The 24,688-nt window shown below is 40.4% G+C and overlaps 1 protein-coding gene across 3 annotated transcripts in view; it reads right to left on the bottom strand.

Annotated features, from left to right (window-relative positions):
• Positions 1-24,688, bottom strand: part of EPB41L4B (erythrocyte membrane protein band 4.1 like 4B) — a 180,120-nt gene that overhangs the window by 44,232 nt on the left and 111,200 nt on the right. For all 3 annotated transcript variants that reach the window (XM_074824909.1, XM_074824919.1, XM_074824927.1), the window contains exons 18-19: positions 16,308-16,433; positions 5,129-5,196 (exon numbers count right to left, since the gene is read on the bottom strand). In XM_074824909.1, the coding sequence (XP_074681010.1) occupies positions 5,129-5,196; positions 16,308-16,433 (194 nt within the window). The remainder of the gene's footprint in view (positions 1-5,128; positions 5,197-16,307; positions 16,434-24,688) is intronic.

The following is a 24,688-nucleotide window of genomic DNA, read 5'->3' as shown; positions in this document are numbered from 1 at the left end:
TGTTAAATATAGTCAAACTCCGTGCGTGTGAATCTGTGTGCACATGCACATGCATATACGCACTATAGGCTTACCCAAGTGGTCATAGCCAGAGAGAAAACAGATACTTCAAAGACTTTTCAGGACAAGTTTGTGTATAGGCACTGGGCAAGTTGTACAGATGATGCTTCTGTCTGCCAAAGCTTTGAAAAAGGAGAGGAATAATGGAAAAGAATTCTCTTGATGGGGTTCTGTGGTTAGCCATATATTTATTACATTTAACAAATGAAGCAGGCTGGTAATTAAGTGGTAAATTTCTGGAAAAAAAGTTCAAGTGGTTATCTTTCTAGCAGCCCATCCCTTTACTAAGAAATGGGTGAGGTTTATAAAAAGGTGAAGAGGTGACTATGTGATTCACATCCCTTGATAGGCTGCAGGAGAGAAACCTCCACACCCCTAATCACTAGATGGGCCAGACCTCTGATCAATAGAAGAGTGCGACCAGAGGTGATAAGAAACCAGGTGACTACAATTTTCATTTTTATATTTCCTACAATTTTTTATACTTCCTTCATTATACAAATGTTCTGGCAGACAGCCTGAACCCTGATCTCTCAAGGGTAAAAGAATCAAATAAAAAAATCCCAGTTGGAGGCAGGTGATGAGAGCCTTACCAAAACTATACATCAGAACATGCAGTAATCTCAAACCTGAATTAAATTATCTATCTAATCAGCAAATTCTCCCTGAACACTCCTCTCTCGACACTTCCATCTGGATGCTGAGTCAGATACCTGAGTGTAACAGGTTCTGACAGACAGGGAAATACCTCTGTTACTTCCTCATAATCCCTTCTGGTCCATTCAGCACCATGACAGGTTGTTCTCTTACAACACTAAAGAAGAAAATGTTCTGTCAGAAAGGCTCTTCTAGCTCTAGTGGAAGATGAACTCCTCTTGTTGGTCATAAAAAGGACTGACATGATCACTGCCTCCCTTGCAGACTTGGGCCCTACATCTCAAAAGAAGTACCATTAAAAATCATTGCAAAATGACTGACATTGCAAATTCCAGACTAGACCAATGTTCACATAAACACATTTTTACTACGTGCCTTAACAAAGCATGCCTCACTATGCAAGGTGGTAACAGCAAACTAACTGTATCTCCTCTTGATTTGTTACAGGCAGTATAAAAAGCAAAACAATGGAAATACATAAATGACACATTTTTTCAGGTATTTCTTCTTCTGTAAACCAACATTAAGTTCTGCTTTGTCCAAAATGCTTATACCCCAGCAATATAGCTGGGCTGTACTCTGTACATATTACTCGGGTGTTGATGAAAACATGTGTGTTTTCAAGTCTGTTACAACAGAGCTATAATAAAGACATGTCTAACTCTTCTTGGTAGGACTCCTGTGTCTTATCAAGATAACTCATGGCTCTCCTATTTAACCCACTTTTGAAATTCCCCTCCCATTAGTTGCTCTCATCTGACTTTGTTCAGCTGACAGCTCTGTTGTGTGCAGCCGGGGTGGAACCAGCTGAGGTAATCATACAACTTCCCCTACTGCCACTGTCCAGATCTGCTGCTTTTCTAGGGTTTATCAGCAGAGCAGCAGGGTCAACAAGGGGAATGCATGACGGTGTTCCAATTCATAGTGCACTATATTAGTCTTAATTGAGGATTAAGGAGAGTGTAAACTAGGACACTGCAGCACATACTGGGTCACCAGCTTTTTCCTCACGGAATGTGGGAACCAGCACTTGAAACAGCCTGGGTGAAAAAAAAAAATCCTATCCAGAGGAGGGAAAGCTATACAGCACTGATCTCCAAAAGCAGGGAGAAGAGGACTGTACTCTTCTGTGGTCCCACATCCTCCTACAGCTTAATCTGACATGTACAGTTTAGCTATTAACACAAAGACCAGGAGACAACCTTGCGCTTCCAGCCTGTGCACCAAATGACAGAGAAAATTCCACAAACTTTCCCTTCCTGAAAGCTGACAAATAGTGCTATTTCAGCTTCAGCTGTGGTTTTTCACCCCATATTTAAAATGATTTAGATATAGAAGCATCCACAGTTTGCCACAGAGATAGAAAACAGGTGAATAAGCTGACTGATACATGATGACTTCACATAAGCACATTATTCCGAGGCCATGCCCAACAAAATGACTGGAAACCTGCTCGTAGAAAAAGTGGCTATACCACACATACATATGAGTAATTACTAGTTGAACCAGAACTAATTCTACAAAGAGCTATAGCAATTGTTAGCCAAATGAGTATGCTGTGGCAGATGCTAAAATAATTGCTCAGGGGGATTACAGGCCATATCCAAGCAGTTAATTCATTAGAAGTGTAATCTTCAGAGTGGCAATGGATGAGCAGACAAAATGGTAGCAAAGAGAGCGCAGTTCTTTAATCAGACAAGCACTACTGCTCTCCTTCCTCACCTTCTATTTCCCTATTTGTATGAACAATTCATGCTTCAGTTAATGAGCAAAACTGCACATGTTTGCTTACTAGCTAGCCTGAACAAATTTCCCAATGTCTTGGGTTTGGAAGAAAACAAGTATTTTCCTAGTGCATTGTACAGTCATCAGTAAAGACATACATGAAGCCACTGTCCCTGCTATAAATCCCTTGCATGAAAAGAGGGAAGTACTGTTAAATAGCTTGACAGATACTGGTTTTAACTGGCAAGATATTTCAGCAAACAAACATTCCTCTAACATTCACACAGGTGGTGTCTACAGGAATATCTGAATGGGTACTTGCAGGAATAAAAATCATATTTCACAGGGAGGACTTTTTTACAAAGTATACTTGTGTATTTCTCAACTAAAGAAGATAAGAACTCCCAGGAGACTTATCTGACCGGTATGAACTAGCCCTTGCCTCTACTCAGATGCAGTTCCTAGCAGAGCAAAGGCTCATTTATGTCCACCCAAGTTCACAAAATAGAGGTTATAGAGGATGTCATTGGCAAATAGGTCACATGCTGGCTGTCTGCAAGGGTGCCTATGTCCCTGCAGAAAGGGAAGCCACTTGAAGGAGAAAGAGAATTGGTTAGACACTGAATTTATTTTGCATTATTCTCTGAGTTTTGAAAGCAGGCTGTTAAATTGGTCTATCCCTGAGCATTGATTACTTGTATATTTGCACCTCTATGACACAGACACAAAGTAATAAAATGTCATTTGGCACAACTGACCGGAGGGGGAAACATGCTTGACATAAACCAGATAAAAATAAATATTAGACAAATATACACCAGACTGCTGCATACCGAGAACTCCAAAGTGGCTTTTATGAGTTTATAAGCTTGGATGTGTGCAAAAGAAAACAGTAAAATTAGCTTTGCAGTCAGGTTGCCATCCTTACTCATACTGAATAGTACTTCACCTCACAAAGCACGCAACTCATTTACAGCTCAGCATGATGAAGCATGAGAGAATCTATGACAAAATGTGAAATAGAAAGGCTTTTCTACAGATGTTATGCAGAAGTTCAGCAAAGGTGAGTAAGGAAAACAAGTCTGTAGCCATGTTTCAAATCACACAGGGCTTTACAAACCAAGTCCTTCTGAACTGCTTCTGGAAGTGACAGCAACCCAACAAAGGGTGTTGTGGCAAAGACAAAACATGAAAACCATTTCTATTAAGCAAAGAAATAAGTCACTGTGTAACATATGTGATGAGTATTCTTAGTGGTCCTAAGAAAGTTTTGTAGAGATCTAAAAAGGGCAATTGCACAGGAGAAAAGTGGGTGATTCTAAATATCAAGTAGACTTTGCAGCTCCTTGGACAAACAAATGGGAAAATCACAGCCTGTCAGGCCAGAAGTTACAGCTCTGCAGGGTGACCCAAGATGAGAGACGTGGGCAACTGGGAATCACAGCAGTACTGCAGACAAGCCAGGGACTGCCACCGAAAGCAATAGCTGTCATGTCTCCTTCTGCCTCAGCACCACCAACCATTCTCACCATTCTCTAGGTAGCTGGTCTCACTAAGCCAACATAGCAGTTCTGCTAGTCCAAGCTGATCAGAAAGGATCATTTTTGAATGAAATGTTTTTTGAAGACTATTCCTGATTTTTTCCTTATAGGAAAGATACACATTTGAAAAAAGGGTTGATGAATTTTCACAACTATAACTGCTTCTTTTTGAGTTCACAATGATTTAATTTGTCAGACATAATTCATTACCCATCTCATCCAGACTTTTCTATAAGATGCTTAAATGTCTGCTTTCAGTTGCAAGTCACCACCAGAAAGTATAAAATAAAATCATGACTAGTGCTCTAGTACATATGTATATTACATATACATAAACATATATATAGCATACACACTAGCATAATTAGCTGATTAACAGCCAGTGTGATTGCCATGCTTTAAATCCACAATTTTTTTTCATCAAACACTCCTCCCAGATTCGAACACTAAAGATGTCCAAAGTGATGGCACTACCATACATACAGAGGCAGGCAATTTCAACATACCCATGCTGTAATCACCTGCTGGAAGACAGCATACTATACTGTGCTATTTAAAGAATGTTTACAATTAATATGCCTCTTCAAAATGGCCACCCTAAAAAATGGAAGACTACTATCCACAATCAATAGACTAAAAGCACATTTCAAAGTAGTCACTACTGCCTGCAAATGCGCCATTTTTCTGAAGGCAGTATACGAAATGCGTTTTCTTCTGGAAAAAAAAAAAACCAACAACTTGCATAAGTCAGAAAAATTCAAACACAGGGATATTTCGGTTTAGACACCTAGCATGTTTCTGATACAAAATTTATGAAAACTGACTTATTTTTATATAAGCTTTTCTAAGTTTGTCACTAGACCTGATTTTTTACCTTGAGCTTTTATCAATTGTTTAAGTATATAGACTCAGTCTGATTTTTAGAGTTGAGCTTTTAATAATTCAACTATATCTGATATATGTGTATAAAATAAGCACCCTTCTGACAGACACCTTCTCCTCAGGTCATTGCTTGGTGAAGTTTACGCAGCAACTTGGGGATGAGCAAATTGACCTGTAACACCTGTTTGAGATAATGTCTGGAAAATGCCTCACTATATCATGCATTTATTTGATGTTTTCCCTACGGACAAGAAGCAACAGACCTTACATTAGGGTCCTGCAGGCTGGAGGTCTTACTGGGATTTACAAAAGAGGTCTCGTCTTTCACAGCCTGTTAAAAGAAGGAGCCAAAGTTTAGTACAACATCCATACAACTGGGATAATACAACTGTTTATTAAAAAAATATTCCTGTATTCTCCTGTATTGGAGTTTCCACAAAACTTCAGTACCCAAAATGCCTACTCTGCCCAGATTTATAAAGTGCAGTAATTATTTTTTTTCATCTCCTAAGTTGAGATTCACTGTGATGAGCTACGATGTACAATGTGCAGAGCAATAGTGTTAGGAAGAAACTGGATAGTGATAAAGGAGGAGAAAGAAAGGAACACTGATATTTATGGTTCCTCCAGAAAGCATTTGAGCAGAAATAATAAAAATCAACCCAGGCAAACATACTGTAGTTGAGTTGTTCTTTTAATTGGAGTACAATAAATATTACTGCAGTCTAATAAAAATAATGATGCCAACTTTCCGTTCAGTCTTTGAAAAATTAATTGAAAAATGGGATCCCTTACATATAATCACACTGTACATGCAATTCACAGAAAATGTCACCCACTACCACTCTCTGCTAAACTATAGAGTCCTGTCTCTCACATACCATTTGTCTATAGAGTTGAAAATACTAGTATTGCAAAATGACTTACAGGAAAATTGCTTGATTACCCAGGAAACACCCAATTTGGGCAAGTGTTGGTAGATTATGCTCTGCAACTGAGATGCAGGGTTCCACAATCCGTGTGTAAATGCCAGTGTCAGTGCAACACTGCACCCCTCTACAGAAAATACTGGCTGAAGACACAAGAGTATCTCCAAATCAGTAATGGACGTGGCAGACTGTGACATTTCCATTTTGCTAAATGGATACAAGGGAAGTGATATGGTCCTATGACAATGGGATTTTTCAGTGTTCATTATCTGAACCATAATAATTTGAAGCCATCAGTCCAGATGAAATTGAATTAAATGTGTCAGTCTCATCCTCTTCAAAAAGGAGGAGGCAGGTTCCTTCAAATCAAAGGATTTTACAGACATGTAAAAATATTCTAAATTTGACAGGAGACCTTCCATTCAACACAAACTGATATATTCCATTTGAGGGTACTCATAAGAAAAAGAAACAAAGTCAAAGCTGAGTTTCTTCTATACCTTAACATTGAACTACAAAATATCTGTAGGGATGCTCAGTGCTTGGGGAAATTGCCTGAGTTGTGATAGTTTTAGGTTTGTTTCCCCCTTGTGCCAGATAGAACAAAACCCTCATCGCCACTTCCCAGGCCATTATTTACTGGAGCACCAACCATGGCAGAAACAGACTGTTCCAGCGTGTACACAGAATTAACTGTATGGACAATTAAACTGGAACCACTGGGAGCCTGGCAGAAAGTGAATTCTGTCCTGGGCCTACTCCAGCCCAGGTAAGTGCCTGAGGTGATGGGTTAGGGACCATTTTGAGATAACTCCCCCCATAACCCTTCCTGTTATAGTTGTTGTACCTTGTATATTGATACCAAAACCACTATCAGCAGAGAGCCAACCCTCTGAACCTCACCAGCAGGTTTGTTCCTCTCCTAGGGGGCTAGTTTACTCAGAGGAGAACAGGATCAGCAGTAGGTACTGGAGAAGCTCCACCCCAGCAGAGTGCTTTTTATGTATTTGGGTTTAATCTCCCTCAGCCAGAGGTTTCCTCAGTCCTAGACAAACGCTCTAAACATTAAGGAGTCACATAAAAATGGGACATAGTCACACCATCACCACCATTGTAACAGCCACCAAACATTTTGCAGCTAAGGTTTTCAGTGAATTAACATCACACCATGGATAATTTTAAAATTTTAATAAATTCATAACTTTAAGAAATTTAGCTCAGCTCTAGAAAACTTTCTTTTTTTTTTACTGGTCTTCTAGTAGCTCGGTCTAGCATAATGTTTATTCAAAATCTAGTGCTTTCTTGAAATGAAAGAAAATGGTCTTTAAGGAATTGAGAGAAAGCGTTGAAAATCATTCTTTGTTGGCACAGATGAGCACTGGAGTAATATTTTTTTGTTCTACAGATATTATAATGCTTTTTATAAAGTTGTTTGGTTTCTGAAAGCTGTAAACACGAATCCAGCTGTCAGAAACTTAATACACAGTCTCTTCTTCCATGCTGATGTCTTAACAACATTTTATTGGTAAGCCTGACAAGCTAGCTGCTTCTTATGTGTCAAATTGGATACTTTTTAAAACCATACATTTTACTTTATTCCAATTTTCACCAAATTAATTGAGCTGCATTTAACGATGCACTTGAACACAACAATTGAAAAGAGAATACAGAGATCAAGGATGCAATGCACTGTGACCAGGAATTAAATTATTAAAATTCCACCTACTTAAAGACTATAAAGCCATGGACCTCATTACCCAGTTGAGAGGGCTTCATTGTATTAGTCCCTAATAGTTGACCCTTAGTTTCTTCTCATCTCTGTGACTACATTACCACTCTCTTTTGCCTTCTCTGCATTGGAAGGCTAAGCCTGCATCTCAAGAAGCTGTGTATTCCTAAATGGCATGATCAGCATCCTGAGGAACTTCTCTTGGTATTAATTTTCTCCATTATTACTCATGCTTTAGAGAACAGAAGAGACTCCTGTACCCACAAGTAAGTACTGCAGACCAGTGAGCAAGTAATCCCATGCTAAACTGGAGGGAGAGAGGGAGCATGTAGAGAAATGGAGAGGCCTGAACAGCCTCAGGTGATGAGGTGTGCACACTGGGTGCCACGATTATGCATTGGCAGGCACAAATTAATAAGGATGGGCTAATTCTCCTTGCCCTATGCCTCTCCTCCATGCCCATGGATGAACAGACATAGGAAAATGTTATACCTGCAAACATTTCTCCAAAGGGCTTCAGCTTTATTTGTTGGCTTGCTGGCTTTTGATTTGTTTGTTTGTTTGTTTTCAGAAGGAGGTCAGTAAGTCATCAGGTGACAACATGTTTATTTTTCCTCCTAACTCTGCAAATCACACTCACTAGCCACACAAGGACTTTCTCAGCCTTACTGAAAAGATATGAATGTAAAACAAGGGTTATACTTGTACCCAACTCTCACAATGTAATTCCTAGATGGTTTGTAATGGATGTAATTCCAAGATGGTTTGCCTTCATTTGAAAGCAAGTGCATGTGCTAGGGCCAGGATTCAGGTTTCTACTGCAGGATGCCCACCACCAGTGGAACAAGGGAGTTAAGCCAAGACTAGCAGGAGGTACCTGGTGGGGAATGTATATGGAAAGCTGAGCAGAGGGTCTGTCACCCACAGAAAGCCCAGCACTGAGCTATGTAAGAAGAACAGGCAGCAGCATGGAGCTGCTCAAACCTCCTTCACTGAGGCAGATTCTCCCCTCACCCAGAGGCTGCTGCTCTGAGAGGGAGAGGTTTCAGGGCATAGCAGACCTGCAAACTTAATTTATACAGAAGCAGGTTCATTTAATAATTACCCAAAGAGAAACAACTGGCTCCTCTGGCTACCAGACTGCAAACCAAACAAAATTAATGGTCGATCCACATAACCGATCCACAGAATGCCATTCTCTTTTCTTATCTGCACCGGGCCCAGAGCAAAAGAAAAATTATTAATGTTCCAATTTCATATGTCATTAACTTTCTGGATGGTGTTAGAAACAAAGGTAAAGCATTACTTTATCATACTGGAGACAAGAAACATGCCTGGACAGAAATGGCATTGTACAGGCTCTCTTCATAAATGATTGCTAAGAAATACCAGTTTCACCAACAGATGAAAAGAGGAGAAAAGCATCTAAGTAATACCAAATTTTGCCCACAGCTGCCTAAGTGATCTACCTATGAGCTGCCAGGCTGATCCTGACAGTTTTCAGATTGCTTTTCAGTCAGCTCCTGAGCACCTATAACCCCTGCTGCTGTGCCAGCAGCCAGATCCTCTGGAGTCTTAAAGAGGGGGACGATGCTCCAGGGACACTACATCAGAGCCTGCTGAGCTTTCCTGAAGGGGTTGGAACACTTTCTGGACTGTGGGACCAAGTCTACATATGAATTCATAAGCCCTGGTGGCTGGATTTGCTTAGTGAACAGCAGCTCCTTCTATTTTCTTCTGAAGGGTTAGCGCTAGGATGATGAGGAACAGGACTCAAAATGGGAACTGGTTGCACTGGGCATGTATGAAGAGGAAGAACACAGGAAAGACACAACTTTGGCTGCAGCCTTCTGTGCTTCTGCACAGACAACTAATTCTAGATGGGACTGTGGGCTGGTGAGCCTTCACCAGGGCACTGTGCAAGGCAGGCTGTGTTCTTCAAACCTCCAGCAAGGACCTTGGGGAGCTAATGTCTCTCCTCCATCACAAGGGGCATCACTGGGGCTCCCACCCCATCTGATCCATGATAGGAATATCTTGAATAAGCAAAAAAGACTGCATGAAGAATCTGATCACTGCAGCCAAGGCAGGGTGTCAGGTTCTCATCTGAGAAAGACAAGGGTCTGGAAGGCTCATATGAAACATATGATGTCTCTTATTTAGCAGTTTCACAAAGTTCCCAGTTGCAGAAAGGAAGAGGGAGCAACACAGCTTTCACATGTTTGGAGATCTTCAAAGGTAAGGAAGCAATGGCTCTCACTGCAGTAGCCTGGAAATATTTCTCTGTCTTGACTCTTTCTGGCTCTGTAATGACACTAAGGAGGCCTGAAGCATATCAGATTTTTCAGCTCTTAAGCAATATTTTTGTCATTTGTCAGCCATATTAATTGTTGGCTGATCTCATTAGATAATACAGGCTAAACAACACATCATCAGGAAGAATGCCCTGCCAAGGTAAATCTACCTTGGTGATTTAATATGTCAAATGTATCCTTTCAGGCAGAAAAGCATCATGGTTAGGTCTCTGGGGAACAGACTACTGTCTTTTTCTCCCTCTGAACAGGGCCTGGCACAATGTGTCTCCTGGGCTATGGCGGGCTCCCACACATCACTGCAATTAACAGTACTTGTCTCATCATGTACTAGCACTTACAGACATGCCAGCTAGGAGACATAGCTGACATATCCACAGTGCGTTGTCACAGTCTTGTGACACCACTGCCGCATTTGCTTCCAGTATCCCAGGGAATAAATTAAAGATTTCCCTTTTCCCACATTCTGTTTATCTAAATCTTCCTTTCCCTTCTGTACCTCGGCAAGGCTGCTGCATCATTTCCTCAGCTCCTCCCCTGACTTTGAGGTATCATTGCTGACACACTTCTAACGAGCTGCCATGTATCATATATTGATCATCCTGGCCCACACACATTCAAAATCTCGTATTTTTATACATCTGACACCCTTCATTTCCGTAGTCTCACTTTTAAAGTTGAGCAAACCTGTTTCCCCATAGCGACTGAACACAGGATTTGAAGCTGAGCCATTTCTAAATTTCATTGTTATGAGCAATTATAACTGACGCGATGTTGTGCTCGCTGCTGTTCCAGTCGAGAGTCCCAGTGCAGTTGCTTCTTTTTACTTAGCCTGAAATTTGCCAGTGAGTTTATTGCTCATCCAAGTGGGTGACTAACAGAAACAGCTTTAGCAAGGAAGGCATCGTGTACATAAGGAGCTGTGCAAACTTCCCCCACAGCCTGAACACCTCAGCTGTGACCCGTTATACTCACGTAATAACAGTTCTGATCTCTGTGCGAAGACTGTCAAATTGTGCAGTAGCTCTGTGCTGTGAATAAGGACGGCTGGAGGGAGGGAGAAAGGGAGGGAGGGAGGCAAACAGCATCTAATTCATGATGGAAAGAGGTTAAAATGTTGGAAAAGCTGATCCTTTCAAGGTACTTAAGTCAACATCTAGTGAAAGCTAAGAACTCCTCTGGGGATCCAGAAGGATTTGGTTAAGTCCTATTATAAGAAAGATCGCATAAGATTATAAATCCTCAAGTGTCTTCCCCTCACCTACTCTATTTTCATTCATGACCTGATTAGGGTTGGAATCCAGATCCCCTTAAGTGAATAAAGCTCCAAAGACCCAGCTCACATAAAGACAGCGATTTTTTTCTAGAAATACATGGCGAAAACATCTGGACTTGGAAGTTGACAAGTCCTTACACTCGAATCTTTCCTTAAAGGAGACAGCACAACGAAAAAGGCAAAGAATCATCAAAAATGTAGCTAAGCCAGACTAGCACTGTGAGTCACCTCATTTATGCACACTTTCTACCATAAATAATGCATAGATCCCAGTCTCATTTACATTTGCAGCCATGGTTTGCATTTATGTAGAAAGCACAGGCTGCAGGATGACACCTGTACCCGTGCATGTCCTGAGACATTTTTTGTCCAGTCTTTTTCTCAAGGCAACTCTAGACAGCACAAGCAACCTGCATTTACTCACATATTTGCAATACTTGAAGCAAAATGACATGATCATCGGTCTGTACTTGTTTCTAGGGCAGGCAGGAAAAAGAGAGAGATGGCTATCGACCTGGCCTAAAAATTTACATGTGTATAAGCTTGTGAAGAAAGTTAGTGTGTGAAAGGAGCTACAGGATTGAGCGTTCCTTTGTTCAGCGTAAATGTTCCTTTGTTTACTGAGAATCAAAGGGGGGGAATCAATTGCTCAAGAACCCAAACCTGGCTGACAGAAGATACCTTTTGCCAGCCAAGAGTTTCCCTTGAGGGCTGATAAAGCAGAAGCCACTGGGATTTTGTACGCTCTTTGTAAGTAACTCCGAATCTACCTTTTCCCAACACTTTTTTCTCAACAAACAACCCATAATGTTCAGTGAGGAATGGGTTGGTGGTAATGTCACCTCTCTTTGTCTTCAATAAACTGCACTGCAAAAATGTATCTTAAAAATGAGCTTGGCCTTCCCTTGTCTTCAGACTAAGGTGCGAGTAATGCAAAAATCAGCTGCAGTAGAAAACTATGAGAAATATAGTTCCTTCCTGTGCTAACCTGCTAGATTTATATCAACCCAAGGATTTAGGAAAGCTTGGGTAACAGGTGGAGAATACAAACACCACTTGTAGAAGACAAACTACTAGAACACAACACACACTGCCTGCCAAAAGAAAAAGCCCTGCTGAGATAGCTACATTTGTTCAGGAGCCTGTGCTTAATTCTAAGGATAATTAGGATTTGCCTGGAGCCAAAGTGGATATAAATAGGAACCAAAACCTGCTAGTATCTTTCCTCCATCAGTTGGGCCATGAACTGTTTGGCAAAAGGGACTCTTTGTGATACTAACAAGTCGTCTGCTCAATCACAGCATATCAGCACTGACTCATGCAAGCTGCAAAGGGGTTTTAAATGCTAGGGAGAACTGGTCTTTTGTATTCTGGCAGCTCCTCTGCTGCTTTATGCCACTCCCTCTCAAATGAAGAGTCTGGAATAAATGCAAAAAAAGGAAGAAAAAAAAAAGAGGAAGAAAATATGTCAGTTGCTTCACAGTGTTTAGTGCTCCCCTGGAGCTTCATTATGTGGGAACTGTGATATGCAGTCTGTCAGCTAGAAGGTGGCAGATCTCTGTGGCACAGTTTGAAAGGTGTGTTGTGAAACACCACTTGTTTGCTCTAGACCCACAGATACTGTATGGCATGCCCTGTGAAAACCACAGGTTCCCACAGTTGTGTGTGGGTTCCTCATGTTTCTCACCTGTGGTGTCTGTGGCAGTGTGCTCCTGGATTCAGCTTCCAGCATTCCCATGCACACTGTAGCTTGATTCTCCATTTAGAAGAATGGCACATAAATATTTCCATCTTCACAAAATAAACAAACTCACCCATGTTAGTTTCCTGCTGCTCTACAACTCTAAACCACATGCAGGGCTCAGTGATCAGTACCATAAACTTACAAATTTTCAGTCTCTAAGCCAGGACTATAGCCATGGGAGATGGTCTATTGCCCCCTAGGAATGTGATAAAGAGCTCTTCAGCATAATTCTGAAATGAAGCAGTTCAGAGACCATCTTCCAGAATATATTTTCAAATGCATTGCATAATTTCCCCTGTTTTTACTTTTGAAATCACAACCATTGGAATCATTCATTTCTAAGGCTCTCTCTTGTGTTGGTGTCTAGCTGCCATAAAGAAAGAAAACTACAGAAAATTTCTGTCCCAGTTTATATTTTCCACTTGCAAACATTCACTCCATTCTCAGAATTAACAAGGAACAGCTTCTTCTTCTACTACATGCAGGAGGTGCCTTCATAAACTTGTCACATCCTGATGTTAGTAGCATATGGTATTGAAAATATTCCTACTGCTTAGAGAGAGAGCTGTTACAAGTATTTCAAGCAACAGTTTGTTAATTTTGGATCTGATCCTACAGTGCACCAATATCTTTCTCATGCTTTTACACCTAACTGTATAATGAAGATGCCCCATGAAGTTTCCTAAAGGACAAGTTAGACCATAGATTTGTGAGGCCTTTAAAAGAACATTTAATTTCAAATGGCATGTGCACAAGACAGAGTCTGGTTCTTTCTTCTTCCTTTTATAAAGCAGAGAGGAGCAAATCCTCATCTTATTTGTGATACCATGAAATAAAGGAAGATCAGGATCTATGCTGTATATGAGGAAAATCAGCCTCTCTTTGCTTTACAGCTTGAGGAATATAGGCTGTGCCTTACAGAACCTAGATATACTTCTTGCCCTGTCTTGTAAGTTGAAATATGACAGCACAGAAAACAAGAGATGAGAAATTGGAGTCTTAAGAATAAGGCCAAAGGCAGGACTTCTCAGGGATTTAATATGGAACTGGCATCAAAAGATAGAATTGGGCAATGGATAACATGGTTAGTCCTCCAGATATACTGGGCAGCAGGATATGTCAGACGGGGTTAAAGAAGGGCCCGATCACAGCCCTGTAGGAATACATGGAATTAAATAGTTGTCTTCCATGAAGGAACTATTTCTTATCTGCTCCCACAAAAGGATGCTGTAAGTGTCTCTGAGTGTAACGCCATCCCAGCTTGCTTTTCCCAGAAGATGACTGAACTGCCACTGGGAAATGGCTTAGCCACTGGTATTCAGCTAGTTGTTTGGATGGGTGGGATAGAGAAGATAACTGGGTGGTTTTATGATATGCTGGTATGGTGGTTTATCAGGGCCTCCTGTAGCCTCCTTCTCTCCTCCCATTTACTAGGTGATAGATGGTGTGTTTCTACTCATTCCTTCACCATGAACATTTTGCCTACCTTTTGCAGTGCTTGTGTAGCCACAGCTTCTTACTGGAATGGCTGACCATTGCCTAGTTTCTGCCTACTTATTTTTGCAATGTATCTGAGAAGGGTAATCTTTCACACTTGACAGGAGGGGTGGTCAAGTACAGAAGAACGCATCTCTAGTTTCACTGGCAATTTTGTGAGCAGGTAGTTGAATGAGGATTTCCAAGATTAAGGTGACATCCTAATTTACTGGCTATAAGTCTTAAGCCATACTTGGTTAGCACTGAAATCTTCAGGGATTTCAAACCGAACTGTATGCCATTATTTTTCCACAATACGTGCTATCCTGAAACAGTCTTCTTTCCCCTCCTTCCCCTGAAATCATAAGACTTTTCTCATTGAGGCCAAGCCTACAGACACCTACTTAATCCAATCTGACTGCTAAAGCCTTGTGCAAAACAACACAGGTAAGAAGGAAAATAGGAATGCTCAGCTTTCTCTGAAACTTATTTACAACATCTCAGCAGCTAAAGAATACGGTTATGGCATGCATGAAGAAGCAACCCAGGATGTTCTCCCTTGGAAAGCCTCAGAGTGAAAAATTAAGGTAGGGCAGGTGAATTGAAAGATGCATACATTAAGCACATTTCCCATCTTGCCCTAATAATGCTGTATTCTGAATGCAGCAGCACACACTGCTTCCAGTCTTTAACTGTCCATTCAAACATGACCATTAAGCATATTCAGGAGAAAATACAAACATGAGAAATATACCATGACATTCTGTAGAAAAGACACACAGGAAAAACAGAGGGCAAACCCAAGGGCAATCAAACAAGAAACGTGCTGCATAAAACACAGTTGATACAACACAGAGAGGTGGGAGAACTGCTTTAAGCAAAAACTAAAAGAAAAAAACCCAACCTCCTTCCCTCACATGCTGTCAGATTTATAGTTTCTGTTCCTGAAATCTAGGGCAGTCAGAATAACCAAATTTTGATACTTCCTTAGGTCTAGCTAGACCAGATGTAATCTAGCTCTCAGATGAAAGATCTGCCAGGGAACAACAAATACACAAAGATGATTGTTAACAAAATCCTTTTCAGGGTAAGTTGACCTGATACGTTATTGTGAAAAGAAACAAAGCAATGGAAAGACTGACATAATTTATATACAAAGAAAATAGTATGTACAAGGATACCACAGGAACTTGGGATAACAGCCATCACCATCTTTCTGCCTCTACTTTTGTTCCTAAAGCGTTCTATTTGGCTTTATTTTTGGCACCGATGGCATTATCTTTTGTCCACAAATTACACTTGAAAAGAATCTCATATTTTAGGTTTCACTTAAATTTATCTCCAACTGGGAAATTAACTTTTTACAGTCATGCCATCTAGCAGCAGTTTTCAGTTGCACAACACCTTCACAAGACTTGTGGTGTTCTTGAAACAGGATGTATCCGATGTAAATACTGACTAAGCAGTAAAAATAGCAGCTTACAATTTAGTTAAAAGCACATGAACAAGTAAAAAAACAATAGACTAGCTAACATTTCACATTCAGACTTCTAAAGTTGATCCCCTAAAATAAAGATTGCATCTGCATGCATAGAGATTACCTTTAGAACACCTTTAACTACAGTTTCCATGAGGGGTGGGTAGCCTCCGAAAACTCCAGAGGTTATTGTTTCTCAGCTACAAAGTAAGTAAAAGCTACAGTGACAAAATCAAAACATGGAGATTTCCTGGGCCCTTCTCTCCTATTTTGTCAGCCTCTCTCAGCTGTATCAATCATGTCAGTTAGGACAAATTTCCTACTTCCATCACATCAATCATTTTGAGTTACCTGAAGAAACTGCAGAGCAGCTAGAGAAAGCTAGGTCAATGTGGATACTAGAGATAAAATAAAGTGCTTCCTCAGGAACGTCATGATTTTTGAAAATCGGTGTAAGCTATGCCAAAACTAGAAAGACGAAATATTAAACACAGATTACCTGAGCGCCTACTCTAAAAGCAGCTTCCACTTGAGCTTTAAGGATGTTGCACTTCATATGGTCAGGTACAGATGAAGGTGACACAGGGGCATGAAGAGTCTTTTCAGATACTTTCTTGTCTTCACCCTGTGTTTAATATAAAAGACAAGCACAGTGACATATATTAGAAAAATAAGTTAACAAAATGGTCAAAGGTCAAATTTTTACTTGTAACAACTTGATTCAGCAATACTGGATAAAACTTCCATGTTCATACCCTGATACATACACATTAGAATAAAAAGTTTTCAAAATATTTAATGACTTAATATTCATTTTCAAGAGAAGAAAAGCCTCAGAGAAGCCTGAGTAATAGAAGCAAGAAACTGATGTGGAGGGAAGATACATGGAAAAAGACCAGCCAGGCCCTGGAGTGGTTGCCCAAATCTGTGATCACATTGAGGAAGCAAAACACTGTCTCAAAATATCCCACAGCAGGCAGAAGAGGGAAAGGTTCACAACACTCAACTATTGGTTTCTTATACCACCCTAAGAATGTGAAGGGGCTTTGAAAATTTAACCAGAGGGATCTGAAGGGATCTCCACATAATTGCAAGCCAAGCAAAAACTCCTTCATCTGAAAGAAAAGAAAAATCCAGGGAGTTTAAACATTGCTGCTGCAGTTTCCACTTGATGTCAATCCTTCACCTACGCAGCGATCTGGATCAGAAATCTAAAGCCTCAGGACAGCTAGTTTAGTGACCTGTTCAAACATGACCCAAAGGTTTTGTGCCTTGAACAAACTACATCCAGCAGAAATGCCAGCATGAATAAATCTCCCATGCAGGAAATAAAAAAATAGAAAAAAGACAAGGACAATGTAATACCAATGTATAAACAAACAGGGTATGATTGGGACCAAGACTGTAAATGTGAACTCTTAAACAATCAAACTGTAATATTTTACATGTTTTTAAAGAAGAATTGGGCAATGGCATAACAGCCATTGCAAACTTTCCTATTCTTCCTGGAAATGAGACCTGAATTACAGCCCACTAACAGCCTAGATTATGCATTCATTTTCCACTGTCATTGCTACAAAGAGTGAGTGGTTGTGTACACCTGGACAGAACAGATATGTAATGCTGTCAATCAGATTTCAGTCAAAACAGGTACAAGGCATCAGTAAGCCAGGTCCCGTGCATCCTTGAGGTTCACCTCTGGCAAAGTATTTCAGGACAGAACCAGTCATTTTTTAGCCACTGAAATTACCATATGAGTAGCCCTTTAACTTCAAAACCTGCCTCCTTCATCCTTCCTTCTGCCCTCCCCCATGGCATCCCACTGGCCAATGGCAACTACAATCTTACCGACTCTTCTCTCAGGTCGGCAAACAATCACAGACAAAAGGGAACATCAAGATTTGGGGGACACTTTCTGCAAGTGGAGCAAATCACAAACGCAATTATGTTGCCTGAGGAAACTGTTCTGCAGACACTGGGGGGGGGGCGGGGGGGGGGAAGAGCCAGACCTCTGCAGAACTCTATTGAGACTGCAAGATATTTCTCATGTGTAACCAAAGTTGGTCTAGCAGCATTCTGCATCCAAAATGCCATAGCTGCCAGGTATGATTTTGAACAACTGACTGTTAAAGGATTGCTTATCATGAGATTTTTTTCTCTGGCAAATTTCTAATAATTCTTACATGTTTATTTGCCAAGCCACATTTACTGTTTTTAGTGGAAGACATTTTTTGACTTTTCATTCTCCACACTTTCCTCCTAAGGGAAAAAGAAAATACTTAAAATAAAAAGTGACAGCATGTAGCTGGAAGAAACTAATGGAACTGCAGTCGTCTATTCAGTCTTGAATATAACAGTAGTTCTGGCAAGCATATGAAAAAAAACATGACACATTTGTTTGCCATAGGTATCTTTTCTGGGGTGCTCATGAAGTTGGGAACTGGAGATATTCAAAAGGACAAAATTAACTGTAAAGAAAGCACAACTTTTCTTTCACCAATAATCTTGGTAGCCACAGTGCACTACTACACACTTTAAAAGGGCTGCTATTATCATCAACTTTTAAGTGTATTGATTTCTAACAGCAGAAAGAACAACGCACTAAGCAGTGGCATTTCTAAAGGCCATGCAAAATCCCATCTTTGTTTTAACACTGGATATGAATTAAATATCGTGTCAGTCAAGCAAGATTAAGCAACTGTAGTTTACTAGCTAAATCAAGACAACGGATGCTTGCTTAGGACACAAGCTTGTTTTGTAAAGTTCCAAAGTCCCATCCACCTGTTATTCAGATGGATATGGATATTTTTCAGTCATTATGTTCTTCCTCCCCTGCCCAACTTCCCCACATTGACCAAGAGCAGGACTGCCCTGTAGTTGGGAACCCTCAAAAGGTCTAAATCTCCTTGCTGTGTTCAGGATTATACCAGATGACTCCATGTAATGGAGACTGTCCCCAGTGTGGGATCTGATGTGCAAGTCTCACATTGAGATTCTCATAACTTGAGAGGTCCAAACGCCAATGCTTGCTGACTTGGCTGAAAAGAGAAAGCTGCTGCTGCTGCTGGATGTTGCAGACTTCTTAGAAGCCATTCCTGGGCATTCAGTTCTCCTTTAGCCCTTGTTTGGGTCATGCTTCAAGGGTTTCACCTTCAAGCAAGCAAAATTTGCTTTGCTTGCACTCCACCAGGAACAGTAGCGTCTTTAGTGACTGATCACACACGAAGAGCAGACATTGCTGCAATTGCTGCTTGGCCTCGTCCTGCCCAGCAGATGCTGAGCCAGCAGCCGAAGGCCACCACCTCCCCCTGCCCCAGTGGAAATGCTGACTGCACACAAACGCCATATGGGGCTTGGGAGCGCTCGACCTGAGCCAGACCTCCTCTAGCTTCTGAACATATGTGAAAGGCTTCTTTGCCAGCCTGTCTTGGCAACGATGGACTTTTCTGCCACAGTGTAGCACATCCTGAATCATTACTGAATTCTGCTCTCACATAGCTCATTAGCTGAGACTATTACACTAGTCAGTGGCACTGAAGATCGACTGAAAGTGAACTCAACTTACAGAACAAAGTAGCACCTTCTTACTGCAGACTATTAGCACTTCTAAGCATCTGTGTCAATTCCTATTGTTCCTTAATGCCACTGATTTTTACATATAAGCCCTTTCACTCCCCAATTTAACTCCTAAAGTGTGTGTGTCTTCAAGAAGGCAAAAGAAAAAAAGTATTTCAGGACTATACAAAGACATACAGTACCTCCTATGGTCCATTTCACTAGTTTATAAGAAAATCAAAGATCTAAAACCTGCCTGCATTAGGAATCTCTATATACTATTGCTGCAAGAATGTAATCTACTTTATTTTGCTGTATAATAAAGAAATCTTATATTTCCAGAATCCTTATCACTTGCAGTGATGAGCAAAGCATAAAGATAGTAGCTGGGTATTCAAATGCTGTACCAGGTTGGCTGTTATTAAAATTTTATTTTAATTTATAAACTAAGACCATTATATGTGGAAGTCATTAGAAAACTAAACATGGCATAATGTTAATGAAAATTCCAATGTTATCACTTCTTATGTAATTCCAAAGAATCTGAGATGCCCCTTTCAGGTGAATGAGAGTCAAACTTCCATTTGAAAGAAATAATCTTCTTGCTTAAAGTTGCAACCTAAACTCATCCTAAAAGGTTTAGAAATGAGGAAAAAAACATTAAGTTAAGATACCTGATAACAGTCCAATTTTCCATCTCCAGTTCTGCTAGTGCTAAAAACTAGCAATATGTTCAGATCACTTTCACCATTGATGCAGAACTTTATTTTTCCAGAGAAGGAAAACACTGGAGAATTGCATTTAAATGACTTTGATAGAAGTGGGTTGAACAAGATATGACATATAGACACATAAAGCTAAATGCCTTTTTTTCTTTTAATAATTGAGGTCTTGGGTTTGCTTTTCTCCTCCCAAACATTTACTTTAAATTCAATTACATTTGCTGATACTAGAAACGAAGGCAGATTTGAACAGTGTTAGATAATGATGACACTGGCTTTGGTTTGCAAAGCTAACTGAATATTAAGTACACGTACAGAATATAAAAATAGTTGCACGAAACACAGTAATATCACTCCTGTACTTAACATTTCCATTCCCTCTGCTTTAAAATGTTCATGCTTTGTTCCACATCAAACTGTGTACCAAGAGCAAGATTTATGATCTTTTGCCTCTGTGAATTTATCAATAGTCTCTTCTTAGCCAAACAGTATGTTTAAAACATGCATTTAGCTGGAAATCTCTGAAGAATAGAATTAATATTTTGTTTAGGAATGCAGACCTATTCTTCATAGCTAGTCATCAATACTAGTGGGTTGTAAAATTTTAATGAAGACAACATAGGTTCTGAATGCATACTAGCTATGTAAGGTCAAACCCTTTGGTTTCCTGGGACTCAACTACACCTGCAAATGTGCATGAAAATCTACAGAGTCTTTCGCCCCCTTTCCACCAGGAGATTTATTGAATTTTTTCCATGTGATAGCTAACACCAATTATGAACAGACACCATAATGGTAAAACCTATATGATTATGTGTTATTCTTATTTGAGACAAAGTTTGCAAGCTGAAGCTGCAACTTTTATTAGAAAAATACATTTGGAAAAACAAAGAAACAAAAAACCCCCTCATTAAGCTGCCAGATACACAAGACCTTCCTCAGGTCAACTAACAGTTGGTCTAATGAAAGAGATAACTCCCAATAAATCTTGTTATGCATATAACCTTGGAGCAAACCTCTTCAATTGCTGGTATCAAATTTATTTTATAAAATGTTATTGCTCAATATTATTAGATCCTGCCTCTGTCAGTGTCAATCTTCATGATAGGCTCATTGGGTCATGGTAGCCATGTTTTCCAGGGTATACCCTCTGATCACTGTATCACATAGAAGAGTCTCAGATATATCAATGAAGTGAGTTGGTTTTGTGGGTTTTTTTAAACCACAAATGATTTTTGGAACTTCAGTAGCTTTAGACTTCACAGTTGTGCACAGTGCAGGTAGTTCCACAGCTTTTTTGGAAGTGATATCATTTGCAAGCAGTCAGTACTGTAACTGTGTAGCCCTCTAAGATGGTATTGCCAGCTAGCAAAAGGCCATAAGCTTTGAAAAGAGTCTGCAAAGCCATTCAGGCTCATCAGGCTCACTCTGTCTGAAACCTTCTTGAACTGCTTGCAGCTTTGTTTTACTAGGTTTAGCTGTAACAGCAATAATTTTATATAGAAAACAGTAACACAAGCAGTTATTCTTTGTAGAATGAGATATTTATGACTCTGACACAATGATGTAGTATAAAACCACACACGACTGGTATAACAGAGGCCTTGAGAGGTGGAGACACACGAGGTGGTGTAGAGGAGCACAGGCATGGGGTGATAGCGTGAGGGGCACAGGCTGGTTCTGGAGACCCTGTGGCTATAAACAACTGACCAATAGCCAGTTAAAGAAGTATATGCTGGGACCTGGACAAAATTGGTTTTAGGGGCGATGAAAAGAGTGAAGACATAGTATCTAGCATATCTGTGTAACAGCCACCATGTATAGTAAGTTCGGGTGTAATGTGAAGATGCAGATCAATGAAGAAAGAGCAAGGTGTAGAAGCACGTTTTCAAACATACAAAAGGACCCGAAGTGGATCCTAGAGTGAGGAAAAAACCATGAACATGACTGGATGGAACACTGGAACAGCCTGCCCAGGGAAGTGGTTGTCACCATCCCTGAAGGTACTTAAAAGACATGTAGATGTGGCACTTAGGGACATGGTTTAGTGGTGGGCTGGGCAGTGCTAGGTTAATGGTTGGACCCAATGATCTTAAAGGTCTTTTCCAACCTAAACGATTCTATGGTTCTGTGACCATCATAGCACCCCCTCTGACCCCATGAGAATGAAATCACCAACCTTAGGACCCAGGGGTGTAGGGGAAGGGTGAGCATAACACCAGGAAAAGGGGTAGAAGCAATTTGAACTGTATTATTATTCTTTCTTTAAATGTAATAATTACATCTGGACTAATAATTGCTAGACTCCCAAGATTTCAGAAATGCTAACAATGCATTCTTGACTTTATATTATGTATATATATACACATACACACAAGGGGAGATGGGAGATCATATTTTTCTAATGAAAGGCTTGCAAGAAAGAAAATCAGAAATACATTCACAGCTACAACACTTGGGCTTGTCTCTCCTGGAGATTAAGGAGTCTGCTAGCACCAAAGGGCATGAAACGCATGTTGAAACTGACTTTTATCATTCAGAGGGTGGACAGACATGTCCACTGTACCAAACAGCTCTGGAAAAGAGATTGGACACATCCATTCATCATTCCCATGAGACGAAGTTTGCTGTAGTAGACAATCAAATTAACTGCTGAATCTAATTTACCCAATTTCTTGTTAATTCTCCTATGGGTTGATTATTAAGCCTGACAAATTCCAGCCCCAAAGTGCTTTGCTTGAAAAAATAATAATTAGCAACAGGAAGAGGGAGTGAAACTTGGGACTCCACAATAGGTGTGGAAACCATTGTTTTATTTTCAGAAACAGAGCAAATGATGCAGCTTTGTAACTGCTTCACTGGTTTTGTTTAAGTGTAATATTTCAGAGGATGTGAAACTAGGGAATAAAAAGCACTTAGTAGAATAGAAACCAATGGAGCAGTGCAGGAGAGCTGTTAACATTTCATTTTTTTGCCAGAAACTAGACACACTGACCACTCATTAAAATCTGTTTGCTGCTGGACTGAGTAGCTAGTTAAATACCATAGCCAAAGGAGCTTTAAAGGCCACACTCTCAGCAAAAAATGCTTGTCACAGTTCAGGGCTCTTCAATCCTGTCTAACCTGCCCCACTGCCTTTGTGCTGGGCAATGCTCCACAACATTTCAGCCCAGGGTTAGCCCAATATTTACAGCATGTCCCTCTCTTTCACCGGAGAAGCCATCTGTTGAGGTGACTCCAGGCTCTCCTCAAAGCTCAAAGACCTGTGGTTGGTTTGTTTTAGCTTTTTGAGCTCTGTGTACACATTTCACTAGGATCTAGGTCAGAAAATGGTGCTTGAAGAAGAAAACACAAACAAGGGGCCAAAAGAACTTGAGAATGATTTGTTGATCACAACCCACAGACTGTAACATGAGGGCTTGATTGCTGAGGTGCTTTTCAGTGGTGACTCTGAGCCTGTTTCAAGAGCATGTACAATTTTCAGATGGCTCAAAATGGCAATTTTAATAAATTTTGAGGGACTGGCCTCCTTTGCATTCACATGGTAACTGCTGTTCATGGGATTGCTGCCCAGCTCTTAAACCCAAACCCTCTATGACTGCCAGGAGAGGGTTTTCATTAGACAGCCCATGTCTCTAGCCTTGCCTTCTGCTGAACTTCTGCCAGAAACAGAAGCATTTAGCACCTCCTGGTGCTCTTTGCAAGACTTTTTCATCAGCTAAACTTTGACTGATGGCAGTCTCACCACAGCAGACACAGGCTACATTTACTATGCAGCTGCATTTATTGTGAAGCACTGACTCGCTATGATACTCAATTCTGCTAATTGGTCCTCAAATAAATCATCCACCTGACTGTGGACAAGATTCTAGAGCTGTCAGGACAAGCCAGAGAAAACCATTAATTATAGAAGAGCTGAGTTCTCCCTCCACGGATTTTCAGAGAATAAGAGCAAGAGGATCAGAGGTCAGGCTTTGCCAGGCAGAAATTGCAGCAACTCTATTGGGACTACTTGCACAGTACGGTGGAAACCAGGACCAAGTGTTTTAAGCTTTCTTTTAAAGAAAGAAGAAAGACCATAAATCTACTAATTTTGAGATCCCAAGGGTATTACTGAGATCATATGTTTGGATCTTTTGTGCAACACAGGCCAGGCTGGGTTATCCACTTGTGCACTGTGGTCAACGTGAAGAGAGTCCTCTCACTTCTTCACTTTAGCCCTTTATACACGTCAAACTGAGCTGTCAATAAGCTCAATAGTGTAGGACAGTGCTTAAAAGCATGTTTTGGACATTGCACCTAAATGAATGTTCTCAACTGGGGTTCAGAAGAGTGTCAGTAATTACATCTGAACTACAGTGCTCCTTTCACAAGATCTGGGTATTCACTGGATGAATCTGTGAGATGGAGAATTTTCCTTTGGCAAACTATGTCCATGCTTAATTAGCTTTGTCTATAAAAAACTGTACTTATTACCAGTTAAGAGTATTTCTACAAGAACTAGAGAAATGTCCATGGGAAAAAGATTACTTCTTTTCTGTTTCACCCCAGTTTGTCTACTTTATGATTTAACTTTTTATCCCCACTGAAACCAACCAGTCAG

Source organism: Strix aluco, chromosome 1 (assembly GCF_031877795.1).
Source record: "Strix aluco isolate bStrAlu1 chromosome 1, bStrAlu1.hap1, whole genome shotgun sequence".
NCBI classification, from domain to species: domain Eukaryota; kingdom Metazoa; phylum Chordata; class Aves; order Strigiformes; family Strigidae; genus Strix; species Strix aluco.
This window is presented reverse-complemented; position numbering and strand designations above follow the sequence as displayed.